Source organism: Teleopsis dalmanni, chromosome 2, assembly GCF_002237135.1.
Source record: "Teleopsis dalmanni isolate 2A chromosome 2, ASM223713v2, whole genome shotgun sequence".
NCBI lineage: Eukaryota > Metazoa > Arthropoda > Insecta > Diptera > Diopsidae > Teleopsis > Teleopsis dalmanni.
In genome coordinates, this window is record NC_051847.1 from 87,994,678 (window position 1) to 88,011,150 (window position 16,473).

The following is a 16,473-nucleotide window of genomic DNA, read 5'->3' on the forward strand; positions in this document are numbered from 1 at the left end:
TCAGTTTTCTTTGCAGCTTTAGTTTCTCATATTCGGCATTGTTCTTTCCCGTAAGTGCCATATGCCAATAAATTTGTTTTTTATCTTTTTTCTTAATATTAATCTCAGCAAAGAAAAAACGACTAGCAAATCATGCGAGAAATTTGTACGAGTATCTAACATAAAATTACGATTATTGTAGTGCTTTTTGCCCAATAGATGTTAGTAAAACATACAGGAAGATTTATGGCAACCGAGTATACCGAGTACACAGAGAAAAAATCCAATAAATTATATCTGAACTTTTTAAATTCACATTTCGTTTTACGAGTAATGTTTTCCTTTTCCTTTCTTCTTAATTGCAGTTAATTTGTTTAATGCTTTTTAATATTTGCTAATGAATTTTTTGTGAAACTTTAAATTACGCTAATTGTACGGCACTGTGAGTATTGAATGATGAAGAAATTTTTTGCCGTGTAAAGACAATCTTTTACATTGAACAACAACTACAGTAGTGAGTATCTGTAAGCATAAAAGTGATTGTCAAAGTCTTTTGACATGACAAAAAGGTAACACAAAAGAAATTGTGCATAAAACTCAGGTTCATAAGACATTAGCTCTTACGACGACGTTGACTTGTGTGGCTTTCAGATACACGTGAAACTATATGAGATACAAATGCGAATAACAGATACACTAACTAATGTCATTAAACATAAACGACATATGAAGGCATGTGCGTTTGTAATTTAGAAAAAGAAGTGTTGTTAGATACATAATTTTTTCTCGGTTTAGTTAAAGGTGAACTTCTTTTAGCTAATTTAATTCAGTTCACAGAGTCGACTCTACCGTAGGCCTTTTTTTTTTGCTTTCCTAGAAAGTGCTTATAAATCATTTAAGGTTGACTTTTGAAAGCGGATGCTGTAATTAAAAAATGTTCAACCTGTGATGTTATTTCTTGATATACTTTTAATCAAATTGGTGTAGTGAAAAACTAGCATTGCAAACCGTGAGGAAATTAAAAAAACAACATAACAACATTTTAAAAATATAATCTCTAATCTAAGGATAAAAAATTAAAAAACAGGGTCTATTGTCTTGTAGTTTTCACTTAATACTATTTAATTATTTTATATATAATATATTATTTATATGATAAGTACATAAAAAGCATTATAAGTAAGGCTTCTGATCTATTTACGCAGTTTTCCCTACCCCAGACTAATGGACTATCAACCCAATCTGTTACTCATTTTATTCTATGCTCGTTGCCTGGTAAACTCTTAACCTATTAATCTCGATTATGTTAATCTTTATGACTTTGAATTTGAGAACAAAAGTTGGTAATACTTAGAAAATATTGTATAACTTTGATTTTTATATTCGGCGAAATTCTGATTAACAGTGTTATTGAATATATATTAACAAAATAATTCAGATTAGAAATGTTTGTAACATATTATATATATTTAAATAAATTTAAAGTGAAATTTTGTAAAATCATGTAAGTTAAGCTATAGCTTATTCAAAATGTTAATCTATCAACGAGATCAGTTTTCGCTAAAGATGAATAGTATAAGTGATATTCTCTATGAAAATGTGTTACAAAATACAAAAATATGTGATCTCCGAATATATAATAATCTGTACTAATTGGAATTAAAAAGCATCCATTAAAATTATCTTATGCTTCGAATATGGGTACAAAGTGCTTTAAAAAATTATGAAGAACCTTAAGATTCAATTTTAATTCTTAACTCTTTACAGCAGCTGAATGAAACGGTAATCTAGTTTTAAAATCTGATACAAATTTAAAGAACTATTCCAATAAACTGATTTCTAAAGAAAAATATATAAAAAAAATTGCAATTTTATGAAAACCATTCAATGCATGACTTTGACATATATTGTCTAATTGTAATCTATTCAATGGATTACCATTAGCTCGCTCATAGTCAAAGCAAACCACTGCCTTCACTATGCCTTCACATTTAAATTTGCAAAACCTATTCAAAAAATTGACTTATAAACCGATATTATTGAAATAAATATATAATGTCATTGTAAAAGCATGAAATAAAACTGATGAATCCATAACAATACTAAATGAATACCCATAGCTTTCGATGAACCTTATCCACTCAAATCAAAAAGTAACAAAGAATTTCGACCGGGCTTTTAGAAGAGATGCGCAATAAAAGAAAAAATGTTCTAGTGTGTCCTTAATTCCAAATTTCTTTTATTCTGTTTGTTAAGGATTTTAAGGTTAAAACTATCCAATGAAGCTTCTTAAATGCATAGTCATCAAATTTCTAACAGTGAAATTATTATTAATGATACACATACACCAAAATCTTCTCTGCTACTGCTTTACCCTTCTAATTTCAATTTAAAAAAAATATTACTTCCATAATTGTTACTTACCTTCTAATGATCGGCAATGGTAGCGTAAATCGTCCATCGCCCACAATAGGTGTAGCGCCCGGTATAGGAACAGTTGATATCACGGGTGTCAAAATAGTGGTGCCAGCAGGTGGTGCATTTGGTGGTCCAGCAATTAGTTGTGGTGGTGGAGGACCAACCAATTGCGGTAGCGGAGTTTGATTTGGTCCATTATTGTGACCTCCGCTAGCACCTGCACCCAATGGTAATGCACTATAAGGTGGCGGAAAGTGACTATGCAAAATGTCAGGCAACATTGGTCGCAACATTGCTGTCATTGCAGCTGGCATAGTAGCTGTTGGTGGTACAGCATGATGCATATGCGGCGGGTGCAGGTGTGGTACTGGCGGAGCCGGCATTGAATGCCGTTCATTATGGCGACGATGAACAATTGGCATGGCAACATTTGTTTGTTGCAACTGTTGCTGCTGATGGCGTCGTTCGCGACGTTCACGTCGACGCTGCTCACGACTGGTAGTTGTGGGCTGGGTGGTTGCACGTTCTGTTGCACGTAATTGCACTGAGGATATATCATCCGTTTGACACTCTGTCGAAGTGAAAGTACGCGATGGTGAAGATGGTGTTGATGGCAACCTTGTAGATATTGTGGGCGATTGAGTAGTTGAAGCATTTGAAGTAACTGAAGTAGCTATTGCTGCTGCAACTGCTGTTTGTGCTTCAACTGGATTATTGATATTTATAATATTAACACTATCTTTTGCTACGGTAGCATTTTTATTTATATTATTTTGATTTTTATTAATATTATTATTAACAATAACATTATTATTATTATTATTATTATTATTATTATTATTGAGATAATCACTTCCACTTTGCACATTACTCAAAAACACATTGCTAGGCACTGAACTGCAATTGTTGCTATTACTATTACTAACATCATTGCTAACACTATTGCTACAACTATTTACATTCACATTCGTTGCTGGATTTGATATGATTGCAACGCTATTCCCGCGACCGATTCCGATTCCGACACCGATACCGACATTCACACCGCTATGGCCAACACTTTCGAAATTGTTATTATTATTGTTATTGTTGTTGTTGTTGTTGTTACTGTTGTTATTACTGGCAATTGTATTTTGTGTATAATTGCAGTTAACAACGCTAATCCCATTATTATTCAAAATGGATTGATTAATCAAATGATCGAAGTTACGATCCTGCACAGATGTTGCGCTCAAGTTTTCCACAGTTTTGTGATTACTGCTGAGATTATTATTGACTTGTATTGTTAGGCTAGATTGTCGCTGGCATGGATTTGTTGTTGTTATGGCCACATTGCTGCAACTGTTGTTGTTGTTGTTGTTGTTGTTGTTGTTGTTGGCACTCAAGCTATTGCTATTGCTATTGCAATTGCCATTGTTTGTTGTGACACTATTGGTGTCTGTCAGAAAGACGCTACTCGTTGTTGCTGTCTGCTTGCCCTCAGCCACAGCAACCGTTGCTGGTATATTCAAGCGCATCTTGTCTTTTTCTTCACTTAAACTCAATTCGTTAATTTTTCGTTCTATCACACTTTCACTAGCGCGAAACTCGGCGTATAAGCGTTCTAATTCAGCCAAACATTTGTTTGGATGTAGCACAATGCCCGAATCGAAAGACCTGTTTGTGGCTATTGGCGCACTGTAACCAAACACGTTTGAGTTTTCACAGTTCGAATACGATTCTCTGCTCGAGCAAGACGACGTGGAACACACACTCCCATTGAATGAACTCGACAAACTGATCGTTGTTGAGTTGTGCCCGTCGACATGAACCTCCACGCTGGGAAAACACAAGAGTCGGTTGTCGCTGTAGCTTGTCGCATTGTCGTTGGTGAAAAGAGCGCAGCTCGAGTTTGTAGTTTGCGTTGTTGAGTGTATTTTTCGCTCTTTGTGCGAACTCTTTGTGCGTGCGATGAGCGGAGCTGTAGAGGAAACAGGTTGATTGACCTGGTTTATTGTATCTCGTGCTTCCTCATTTTGTTGATTGTTTGCAAAATGTTTTTGTTGATGTTGAATTAGGTGGTTGTTTTTGTCATTGCTATTGCTGTTGCTGTTGTTGTTGTTGCCGATTGTATTGTTATTGTTGCTGCAGTAAATTGCATTCATAATGCAGTTATTGTTTTCTTTGTTTTGTTGTGATCTGATATTCGTTTCATTCATATTTTCCGCTAGATTCTCAGAGAGGTTGTTAGACTGTTCTTTGGTAACATCACAGAAAACTGTGGCGATTGCATTTCTGTTCGCCAAACCAGCAAATTTATTAGACTGAATATCAACATTTGTGGAAGTATAGCTCAGATCGGAGAATTGACTTTGAGCAACAGAGTTCTGAAATTAAGAAAATAGATTATATACCAGTTTAATACATATTGTAAAGTAATATATATCATTTTAAAATAACTGTTAATAATTAATATTTAAATTAATATTAAAACTATAAATATTCTAAAATTATTATATTAACAATATGTACATTTAAAATAAAATATAATTCATTAAAAAACGTATGTAGTTTAACTAAGGTTAGATTTGGTTGTGATTGTGGAGTCTTATACACCAAAGCTCACTTGAACACAAATAATCTGTAGTTAAAATACCGCCAAATATATAACGAACTTCATGGATTGTGTACTGCGGGATGTACTAGAACAAGGCTGTCTAGGCCAGATACAATCCCGGGCCAATACAAATCACTGTACAGATTGGAAGGCCGCAGAAGCAAATACATGCATTCATAATTGTTTTTGACAAAAATATAAATACGGTTATAATATTGAATTTAGTTTTATTAATTCATTCTATTAAATTTAATTATTTTGTATACCATAAAAATAAAATAATGCAGTTTTATCAGTACACAAAAAGAAAATTTGCGTAATTGTCGTGGTAGATTAAAAACATGTCGCGGGTGACACAAACATAATACGCGGGCCGCACGTGGCACACGGACCGTGCTTTGAACAGCCCTTTACTAAAACACACGTTTTTTGCAGTGCACTAATCCCCTTCTTATATATTGTATTGTCAATGATGGAAAGGGGGACTATTTCGTAATCCTCTCTCTACTTCATTGATGCACCAATTACAAACGGAGATATATTTTTAGAAAAATTTCAGTGACCAAAAATAGTATCTAAATCTGTTAAATTTCTATCATAAATTCTGTATACTTAAGAAGTTTGATTTCTAAAGTGAAATGAAACATTATTTTAGTAAACAAGCACCTAAATCAAATGGAATCAATATATTCTGATTTTTAAAAGACTTGCTTCATAAAGCTTAATGAAACAATACAAATATTGTCCATAATAACATCTGTATTAACGTAGTATAATTACAGCCATTTATATTCAAATATTATTTCAGTTGGGTCTATGTAAACACGATCAGGAACTTCAATTTTCAAACAGTTTAGGTTAAATACCATCAATCGCTTTGTGGATAATTGCTAGTTCAGGGCCAATGGTTCATTTACATAGACCGCAAGCTCAGAGAAGCTAATTAACAGGACTTTCAGGTGAAATTTTGTGATTACCACATTTATTTTGCAAAAACCTGACTCTGACGTATGCTATGTGGTATGTTGCTCCGATTTATTGAAATAAACACTATCGTACATCAATGTTATTAAATTGAGTAATAACAAAGTTACTAAATATGAATTTTTTTTAAAATATTTAACTATTCTAACAGTCCATAAGCAGTATTGCCAACTTAAAAGTCAAACACTTTTAGTTTAGAATAAATATAATTTATATAGAAGTTAATTCGAGCACTGACTACATACGTGAGTGAAGTTAAGATTCTCACTTTGTAATTGATGAAGTTTTTGAGAGCGAATTTACATAAAACCTTATGAGACATAAGGTTTAATAATTAATCATTAGTTATTCAGTTACTAGCTAGCTATAAGTTCAGTAGTATCAAAAAATAACTTCAACGTTTCATAATTCTTTGTTAACGAGCCTTACTTAGAAAATTTTCATACACGGCATATACTATTTTTTGATTACCTTCGAAGGTAAACCAAAAGTTATTTACTGGTGCTGGTTAAAAATAGCTAAAAACCAAATAAATTATTCGAAACCTAAAATTAAACGCTTTCAATCCATAATTTCGTTAATGTTACAAACAGTGCTGCACTGCATAAGCTGCATAATTTGTATATGTAACTCAGCCTGATAATTGTGTGTCATGGATAGCATTGAATGTGAGTTCATTCTGGAGAACAATACCTGAAATTCACACAACATCCATCGAACTGCAATTGTTTGTTTGACATTTATGTTGCGTTACATTTCTGTGCTCAAGTGTTTATATTTCTGCGTCTAAGCACACAAATTCATATGAACATGAAATCCATAATTCTGTTCTAGTACGCGACTGTGTTTCGCTATGTTACCTGCATTAATTATAATGCAATTCCCTTTCCAGCTGTTATTATTCCCCAGCATGTGCCTTTATTGAAATTGTGTTGTATCTAATGCATTGCATTCATTCATGTGCCTCAATAGCTGGAAAGCATGTACATATTATGGTATCGACTAACCTTTGAACCTCTCTGTGACTAAGTTGCATCAACCACTCATTGAAAATAGTTGCAATGCTTCACTGGCTTAATTTAATAACGGAGCCAACGGAGACATAACAGAACAAACAATTTAGAACAGAAAAAAAAAGAAAAACAAACAACATTAATGGAACGAAATAATTGTAGAATAATTAAAAAAATCAAAAATGTATTTATTTTGAAACAAACTATCTCTGAATTTATGGGTGCTTTCAACTGCTTTCTAAGATTTCATGTTCACTTCGAGTTATAAATCAAATTTAGGTTCACAGTTGCAGGGTGTAAAGAACGATAATTGCGGGCGCATGGAATGCACACACTGCACATGGACGGATTAGTTTCGTCGTCGTGCTTCAGTAAGCATCGTCTCTGAACCATTATATTTTTTACTGCAATCGTAATTGAGTAATTGCTGTAATGTAGCCGTAGGTTAATGAGATAAACAACCGATTAAGCACTAAATCTTATCGCATCAGTGACACTGAAGTTTATACTTTAATAGGGAGGTATAACTTAATTGCAAAAAAAGTATTTAACAGTATATTAATTATACTAATTTAATTAGTTCCTCTTAATTGAAATTATTGAAAACCAATTTATTTTTTATATTATAAGAAAAAACAACTACGAGTAAATATTTTGTACTATTTTTATATTTAATCTTGCCATCTGATGGAGAATTCTTATTTTTAATTTTATACGTTTATATAGTCCTTCAGGTACTAAAACCGTATATGGAAGCATGTTAATATAAATCAGTATTATCAGCATGATAATATAAATCAGTACTAAATAATTAAAATAGTAATAAGATAATTAAAAATCTTAAAAAACTGCAGATAAAATTTAGGATTACTAGTCCTAAAGAAATATATTTGGATGATATTTTAAATAAAAACTCAATCTTCGCCAAAGGTTCCTGGTGATTTTAAATTCTGTGTTTTTCTATTATCCGATAATACAATGAGCTAATAGATCTAAGTGGATTCTTTTTAGTCGCCATTATACGATAATAAAATGGGCTAATAGATCTAACTGTATAATGATCTAACCGTTACCGTATAATGGCGATCCAAAGGAATCACAATGGGCGAATAGGCGTTAGTGGATCCGTATGGACCGCCATTATATAATAACATAATGGATCAATAGGTATAACTTAACCTAACCTAAAAAAAAAACTCTATTATTATTAAAATCAATCACTTGGCACAGATATTCCACTCGATTTTACACAACATGAATAAATGATTACGCCCTGATAATCAATCAGTTAAAAAATGCAAATTATGTACCACATTATTACGTATTCCCATGATATAGTTCGATTTAAAGTAAAAACAAAGGATGTATACTCAACATTTAAAGATAGAATGATATGAAAGGTCTACCAAAAGTGTGACTATCTGATAAACATATATGTTTATTGGATTCGGTGTGTCAAAATTAATGCAAACTCTAAAAAATGTGATAAAAATATAGTATAGTTAACCGTGGATATATAGAGTATTGCAACTTCATAAGAACCAAAGTCATCTTTCACCTGACTTTTTCGTTCTTTAAGGAACTCTTCAGCATTTTCAGCTAATTATAATTATCTTTCGCAATCAAACATTAGTCGGAGAGAATATATCATTAAGAGTATTGATATTCGCAATTAATATTAAAAATTTTTCTTTATGTATATCAGCTTGCCAAAAATAATATAAGTGCCAAAAATTGCAAAAATTACTAAGACCCAATAAATTTACCGGTTCTGCAACTTTTATTGGGTCTGGAAAAAATGTATTGAAATCAAAAATAGCACACTAAGTATTTATTTGGGAAAAAGTTATGTGTGTATATTAACAAAGTTCTGTCTCCAAACCGCTACTGTGCACCGCTACGGTTTTGTTGGCATTCAGTGAAAACGCCTAGACTTTCATGGTTGGATTTAAATTATTAATTGTTTTATATGCTGTCGCCTTCAATAATACTCATATCGGGTAACTGTACACATAACAAAAATGTGTTCTACAATTGCTGACCTCCATGACCCATGGATGACACTACGCTGATGTGGCGGCTAATGTATTTTTATGGAGTGCACTTAACTAAATTGTTGAAGATAAAAATAAAACATAAATTGCACTTCACTTACTCGCACCAATAAATGCAATCTACAATATATTTTATTTTATTTTTTGATTTTTAAATATTTTTATGTTCTTAACTGAGCTACGTTATCACTGTTGTACTGTTATACTTTTAGACACTGACGTCCAGTATCAAAAAATTTATGATTTTTTGGAGTGGAAAGTTTTAAAGCTTTATTTTGTTCGAAACTTTTCTTTTGTTTTATAAGAACAATGCATTTTTTTATTTAAAAAAAAAATTAGTTCATTTATTATTAAAGATAGAATTATAAAATATATTATGGAATTTTTTGAAATCGCCGCAAATGTTCCGTTCAACAAACATAATTGTAAAAGTTTCCTAACAAATAATCAATTCTAGGGCTTTAACATTCTCTGAATATTTCTATAAAAAACAAATAGCAGTTGTTTCCTAACTGAAGTATTTCCTAACCGATATGAGTAGTAATAATATTTCAATTTTACATTTATGTAGCTATTTTGTTATATATACTAAGTGTTAGCATAATTTACCGTTATAGCTGCTTTTAATGGTCCTAAGCTAAACCCTTTAACTGATCATTCTGACTTCTGGCTGAATTACACATAAATATGTTGGTAAAAATGGCACAAGCCATTGTCGGAAAACAAGCGTGAATTATATTAGCAAGAGGTATGGGAATTAGTCCGGTAATTCTCATTCCAAAATAAGCCAATGACAAAAATAGGTGTATGAAATATCGATTATCATGGAAAAGAAACATTAAAAAGTTTTAATGCATCATATTTATACATTCCAAAATCACCTCTAATAATTTTTCTGTAATATCTGAAACCTAAACTAAACTAATAACTATTAGAATTCAAATACTCACATCCAAAACATTGCTGGCGTGTGCTTTAAGGCTTGTTATATATGCAATAAATAAGTATGTCTATAGATCGCTTCAGTACTTTCAACTAAACAGTATTAACATATAATATTATTTGTAGTTTCGATGGTTTTATATTTATTCTTAACTATACTTTACATACACAATATTATAACATATTAGAGATATAATAAATAATCTTTAATATTTATCTAAATAACTTTAATTATTAAAATTATTAATTACGCTTTTTAATTATATTACATTCTTCAGTACACATACAATCGATATATACAAAAAAAACCGGACTTGATTTTCTATATACACAGGGTCTGTTGCAGCACAAAAGATCCATCTGGTCGCAGTGCTCTGCTCCGTCGGGAGATGGTATCCCGTTCATTCCTATTCCTATTCTATATACACAAAAGTGCTTATAAGCAGAAGTTTTAATATAATATAAAAACTAAAACTAATAATATAAATATAATATATACATTCATTTAATAATTAACATTTTTTAGTTCCCTATTATTAGAAACGGGCTTTTTTAATTTTAACTTGTTCAATTTGGTCTGTTGTGATTAACACCCACTGATGATGGGTATTTGCCATTATTAAAAACAGCTGTATGGTTAATTAATTAAAATAACATAAAAAGAATTTTTGTTGTTGTAGTTCACTACTGTTCGAAACTTCTCTGTCAATAGGTATATTATTCTTTATAAAAAGTTTGTACAAAATATGGAAATGATCTATAAAACAAAAATTTAAGCAATATTAATCATTATTTAATTATAGCCAAAGTAAAAATAAAACAAAATTTAAATAAAATTTTTATTTAGGAATCGTTTTTTTATTTAATTATAATTTAGTATTCATCATTCAAAACAAAAAAAGCTGAACTCACCTCTGATATAAAATTATCCGTAAATGAGTGAACTAAACGTGAGGGAGCTACCCTTTCACTTTGTGAGCGTTCCGCTTTATCACATACGAGTTGTTGTCTTTGACTTTCTGACACTGTAGTAACTGTAGATTTCAGACTGTTTAGAACAGGTTTCAAGGAATCAGCAGTGTGCGTTGTACTCCTTGAGTACAAAGACTCATATGAGGGTGGTTCCTTAATTGTAGATGCAGACGACCAAAATTTGTTTAAACTGGGAATCGGGCCATAATAAGGATAAGAAATTCGATAATTGCTCGCTGATAAATTATTTTTTTGAAAATGATTTGAAGTTGTTATTGTGTTGGTTAATGAATTATTACAGCTATTACCGATGGCAGGATTATCAAAAATTAAACTGGAAAAAGGCACAAAGGGTGTAGGTCGTAGTGCAGCTGTACTTGGCGACAGTGCAGGGGCAGTAGCAGATGTTGCGGGTTGCAACAATAAATCGTTCGTATCAAAATACGAATTTGAGAGTGGCACGAGCGCAGACATGCTGTGATAATCGTAATTACTTTGGGATTTACTTAGTTTTGAGTTCAGTCGAACATCATCATCTTCGGAGGAGCTATCAGTTGGTGTGCGCTCATACGGTGTCCACAGCATAGATGATAGCGCCTCTTCAACGTCAGGTGGTCGACGTTGGTGATGTACCGTGCGTTCTGTCATGTTGACTTCGGCAATTCACTAAATTATGAGACAAGCGACACTTTAACATTTCAATGATTAAGTCGTATAGTTAGGCTATGAGTACCTGATTGTTCAAATTTTATATAATGTTTTTTCTGATTCCGACACATATTTACTTTTTAAAACTTAAGTCTTTTCAATATTTTTAACAAAAATTATGAGTTTGTTTATTTAAGTAATTGCGTCCATCTGTAAGTAAAAAAAAAAATACTGGTTTTTAAAAATATATTTTTGTGTTTATTATTATTAAGTTAGATATATATTAAACTAGTTAGTTAATTCCTTTTTAATTATTCAAGCACATATTATACATCTTTTAAGTTAAAGAAAACAAGCTATAGGTAATATATATATATAAGTTTCAGCAACATGTTAATATACAAAGGTACAGATAGAATAAATAAAGCAAATTTTTGAAGCTAATAGGGATAGGCAACTATCGGAATATTCCAGTACATTGAGAATATTTCATTTGAAAACTTTTGCATATATTACAATTTTTTGACACCTTTCTAATTTCTTTTACTATTTTATAATTCCAACATATTTTATAGATTTCTATTAAATTGAATTATAATTTTTGGTAAAATGCTATCTAAGGCAATAACTATTGATCAATGATAATTAAAATGAAGACTTATAGAAAGTCTATATCTCAGGAAAATATATGTATACTACAGCATTTTTAGGTAGAGGGCTAATAAATATATTACTGAATTTTAAGGACCCTTACCACCTATTTCTAGCCCAACGATAGAATTAATTATAATTACAGAATTAATAGTGCATATACAAATAAATATATAATTGTACATATTTATAATGCACCGTTCATATCATGGCCTAGATTATATTTATTAACCAAAAATGCCTATTGAATGTCAGTTGAGTCCATTTCGATCACAGGAATGATATCGAAACAATTTCCTTGCATCATCAATTTTAATTTAGGAAAAAGTTAGAAATCGCATAGGAGACTAACATTGTGAATGGTCGATTGGACGATATTTGATGTACAATATTATAGCTTTGTGTGACCGTTCATAATCGTGGAACAAAAATCAACTGCCTGGTTCTCGATATTTTGGTCGCACCTATCGAATACTGATCCACAATCGTTGTAATGTTCTCTTAACATTACAGTAAATAACTTTATTAAATATAAAAAGCGATTATCATTGTCTGAATTTTAGACGTCTGCAAGTGTTATTTTGGATGCTTTCGTTCTCGCTATTTTGTTGACTTCTATGTATATTTTACTTCAGTATCCACATTTCATTACTAGTTATTATGACATGTCATAACAGATTTTTTCGGGACATTTTTAATACTTCTGTAGAATGCTGAGCTCTCTTGCTTTGTTGGTCGTTTGCCAGTGTACATGACATGAAATGCGACAGATCTTACTTAAATCTTCAGGCAAAATTCGATATGTGGTGGCTTTCGTTATTCGTGGTGATTAAAGTTATTTCAAACGATCTTCACCGATCGTTTAAAATAAATTCTTTACCGATTGTTTAAAATAAATTCTGATCTTCTCTTCCCTTATCTTCTCTTTTCTTCTTTTCTCTTCTATTATTTTCTTTGTTGACTAGCTATTCGCAATGCGTGACATTTAAACGCTGTCAGTTATACCCAGACTGTCCCAAAAGTTTTATACATTCAGTTTCACGGGTTTCTTTCACATTATAATAAGAAATGATTTATTATGTTTGCCGAAATATTTGCAGGACTTTGCAGAATCATTGAACCCAGCATAGTGCTCTTAGGCAGCGAACCAGAGCGTATCGATCTACGTACGTTAGTTTGACAATTTGTCAATTTATCTGATCTTGGGCATTCAATAGTTAACTTATTGGCATTACTTGGTTGAAACTTATTACAAAAGTGTACTTACATACTCACTTCGATGACATTTGACCGAAATTGTGTGACTCAATAAATTCAATTCCGTTTAACTCAATGTTCAGATATAAATATAAGTAGGAATTAAAAACAAGTTGGTAAATCATTGAAGATTAATAGATTGTGAATGTCTATTGAAATTTCAGTTAATGCATAGTTCACATCTTATTTTAACTGATATTATAGAAATAAAAATTATTTAGAATAAAGGATGCCAGAAAAGGAAAATGAGCTTGGTACTCGGTAAACCATTGAGTTTTGCTCAACTGCAATTCGTTCTCAATTATGGATATAATTGCTACTACTTAAAGTCGGATTTTAAAAACTTAAACTTCTTTTTATGAATAAAATAAGCTTATAAATAAAACTTCTTCAATAAAAATCTATAGAAATCTTTTCTTGTAATTTAAAGAAAAAGTTTAATAAAAATGGTATTTTCCAAATACACAAGAATCGTTTAAGAAAAATAATTGCGAGAAATAAACATGAAAAATAAAGAGCAACGTAGGTTAAGTGCTCGATTATTTCATTTGAGGATGCAATAAATCCAAACAAACTGAAATTTAAGTTCCTTTTACTTACAAGGAAACTTCAGAAAGTTTTCACGCAGAAAAAACTTTTATGGAAGTCAAAAAGAAGTTTAATAAATCTTCATGGAAAGCGCGTTAAAAGCGTCAACAAAGGAAAATGCCATGCACTTTGGATTAAACAACGATCACGGTTGTTTCCATGCGTATCCCAGCTTTACAAATGTTAACGAGGAGCGCTGAAAAAATATAAGTGGAATAATGTATGGCAACTTTCCTTAACTTGTACAAGCAAATTTTTCTCGATTTGATAAATTGCTCTTACCCCGTTCGGTTGGAAATGCAAACAGTAACAGTAATTCAAAGTGAACGCCAGAAAAGAAGTTGGTGAAGACCCGCATTGCCTCAAAGCGCTGCTCTTTCCGGCATTGAGCAAACTTCGCAAAAACTTTTCATATTTTTATTTTTCGTCTGCTCAAAACACATTTTTTAAATGAATTTACAGCACCGATTCTAGGGGACTTTTCCTCTATTCCTAGATTTTGTCTATTTTTCTTTAAATTGAAACGGCATATAAGTTACCAATTTTATGGTTCTACACTCGTAATGTCTGTTTGCAGAACTATGCTCTAAAAATCGTATGACATTACTATTGTCTGTATGTGTATACCATATATATAAATAAGTAGAATATATACACGTGTATATGCTCACTTTGAACATTTTTTTATTTGAATAGAGAAATTTTCGTGAACATCATGTGAGTATCACGGCACACTCCTTCTCAAAGAAACAGAAACATTCAGATACATTTTTTGTTTTTATATTTTTGTCACATTGTAATGTAGACTTTTTTAAATGTGGCAACCACACAGAATACTTTTGTGTATTTTACGACCGAGGCAATGAAGCCTAGACAAGCTTAACGTGCTCTCATGACAGTTGATTTGAATGTGGTTTCAGCGGAGCCAAGGATATTTATTATTTTGTTAACTGTGTGCAGACTGATAGACAGACGGACAGACAGACAGACAGACGAAGGCGAAACAATTTTTAATGTCGTGCCTTCATTTTTTTAATGTTTTCATTTTAGACTTTTTAGGCTGGGGGCTTCTAGTGACCCACTTTAAATGTTATCTTCTCTATTGTATTATTTTGATGTTTATTTTGTGATGTCTTTTATTTTGGGCTTTTTTTTTTACTCGTATATCCCCATAGCTCCTATTTCACTTTAAATAGCGAATTGTGTTATCATGTAATTTTTTTTTATTTGTCATTCCATTCCGTGTTTTGTCCTTTAGTTTCATTCTTGTTTCTCTCATTTTATTTACTTTTTTAATATTTACGTCCTTCACTATGCTTCTCAGGATTGTCCAAGTTTAAGCAGAAGAATTTGTGGTCGGCGGGTGCTTGCAGTTTAGAATGACACAAAATGACATTCAATGTTCATAAAAGTAGAAAAGCCAGTAAAGACCCAACTACGTTCGCCACTAAAAGGAACAAATAAGCCGGGTGAAACGTAATAACGCGGCTAAAAATCAGTTTGCAGTGTAATAAATGTAAACGTGAATGTCCTTCGACTAACTGAAATGTGCAAATATAAGAATTTTAATATATTTCTTGGCGCAGAACTGACACGATTCCTTTTTTTGTGCTTTTATTTTTAAATGCGAAGTCGAGAAAATATTCAATAAGTTTGAATCATTAGCATAAAAATATGTAGAAAAACTAAAATACAATTTTTTTTCAGAAATTAAATGTACAAAGTTTAAAATTTTAACACTTATGACTGTGGTCTCATGAAACCACACTCATAACGATTTATAGTAAGTCCTTTGGAACTGAGAGCAAAATTGGTAAAAGTTCGAGCTGAAGGCCCTGGCAGCTAGCGCTCGTTTTTCTGATCTTAGTTATAAGATTTTTATATTTTGTAATTAATTATAATAAATAAATAAAATAAATAGTTGTTTCAAATCCGGCCCCCACACAATTATTTTTATATTCGAAACAGTCATTTGTGCAAAACTAAGTGTGTCTCTTACTACTACCAATAACTTTTCCTGATTTGAACAGATTTTCCTGCTCTCAGTCATATTATTTTACCATTAGTGCCAAATCAAAACTCTATGCCAGATGACCCATCAATTCAATTTTTTTAATGTTCAAATAGTCGGTTATTAGACGAGATATGTGTGCGCTCGCATTGCTTTGATTGAGATGGAAAATGATCCGACGACACTTGTTTGTTTTCCGTAATTCACTGAAGATTTCCGGAATACTATTACGTTCCTGTAATGGTATACTATTAGTTGCCACATGACCATTATTCGGAAAAAACAGGCGACCATTTATTTCGAACTGCTCCGAGCGTGAACAACTTGTGTTGGACTTGGTACATCTGGAAACTAATACAG

General features: G+C 31.7%; 1 protein-coding gene across 1 annotated transcript; it reads right to left on the reverse strand.

Moving 5' to 3' along the window:
- Positions 1–2,341: 2,341 nt before the first annotated feature.
- Positions 2,342–11,692, reverse strand: LOC119675005 (transcription factor stalky-like). The gene is made up of 3 exons (XM_038086165.1): positions 10,899–11,692; positions 2,404–4,763; positions 2,342–2,357 (listed from the first exon to the last, which is right to left on the reverse strand). The coding sequence occupies exons 1-3, from the start codon at positions 11,604–11,606 to the stop codon at positions 2,342–2,344; spliced, it is 3,084 nt and encodes a 1,027-aa protein (XP_037942093.1). The 5' UTR covers positions 11,607–11,692.
- Positions 11,693–16,473: the final 4,781 nt, after the last annotated feature.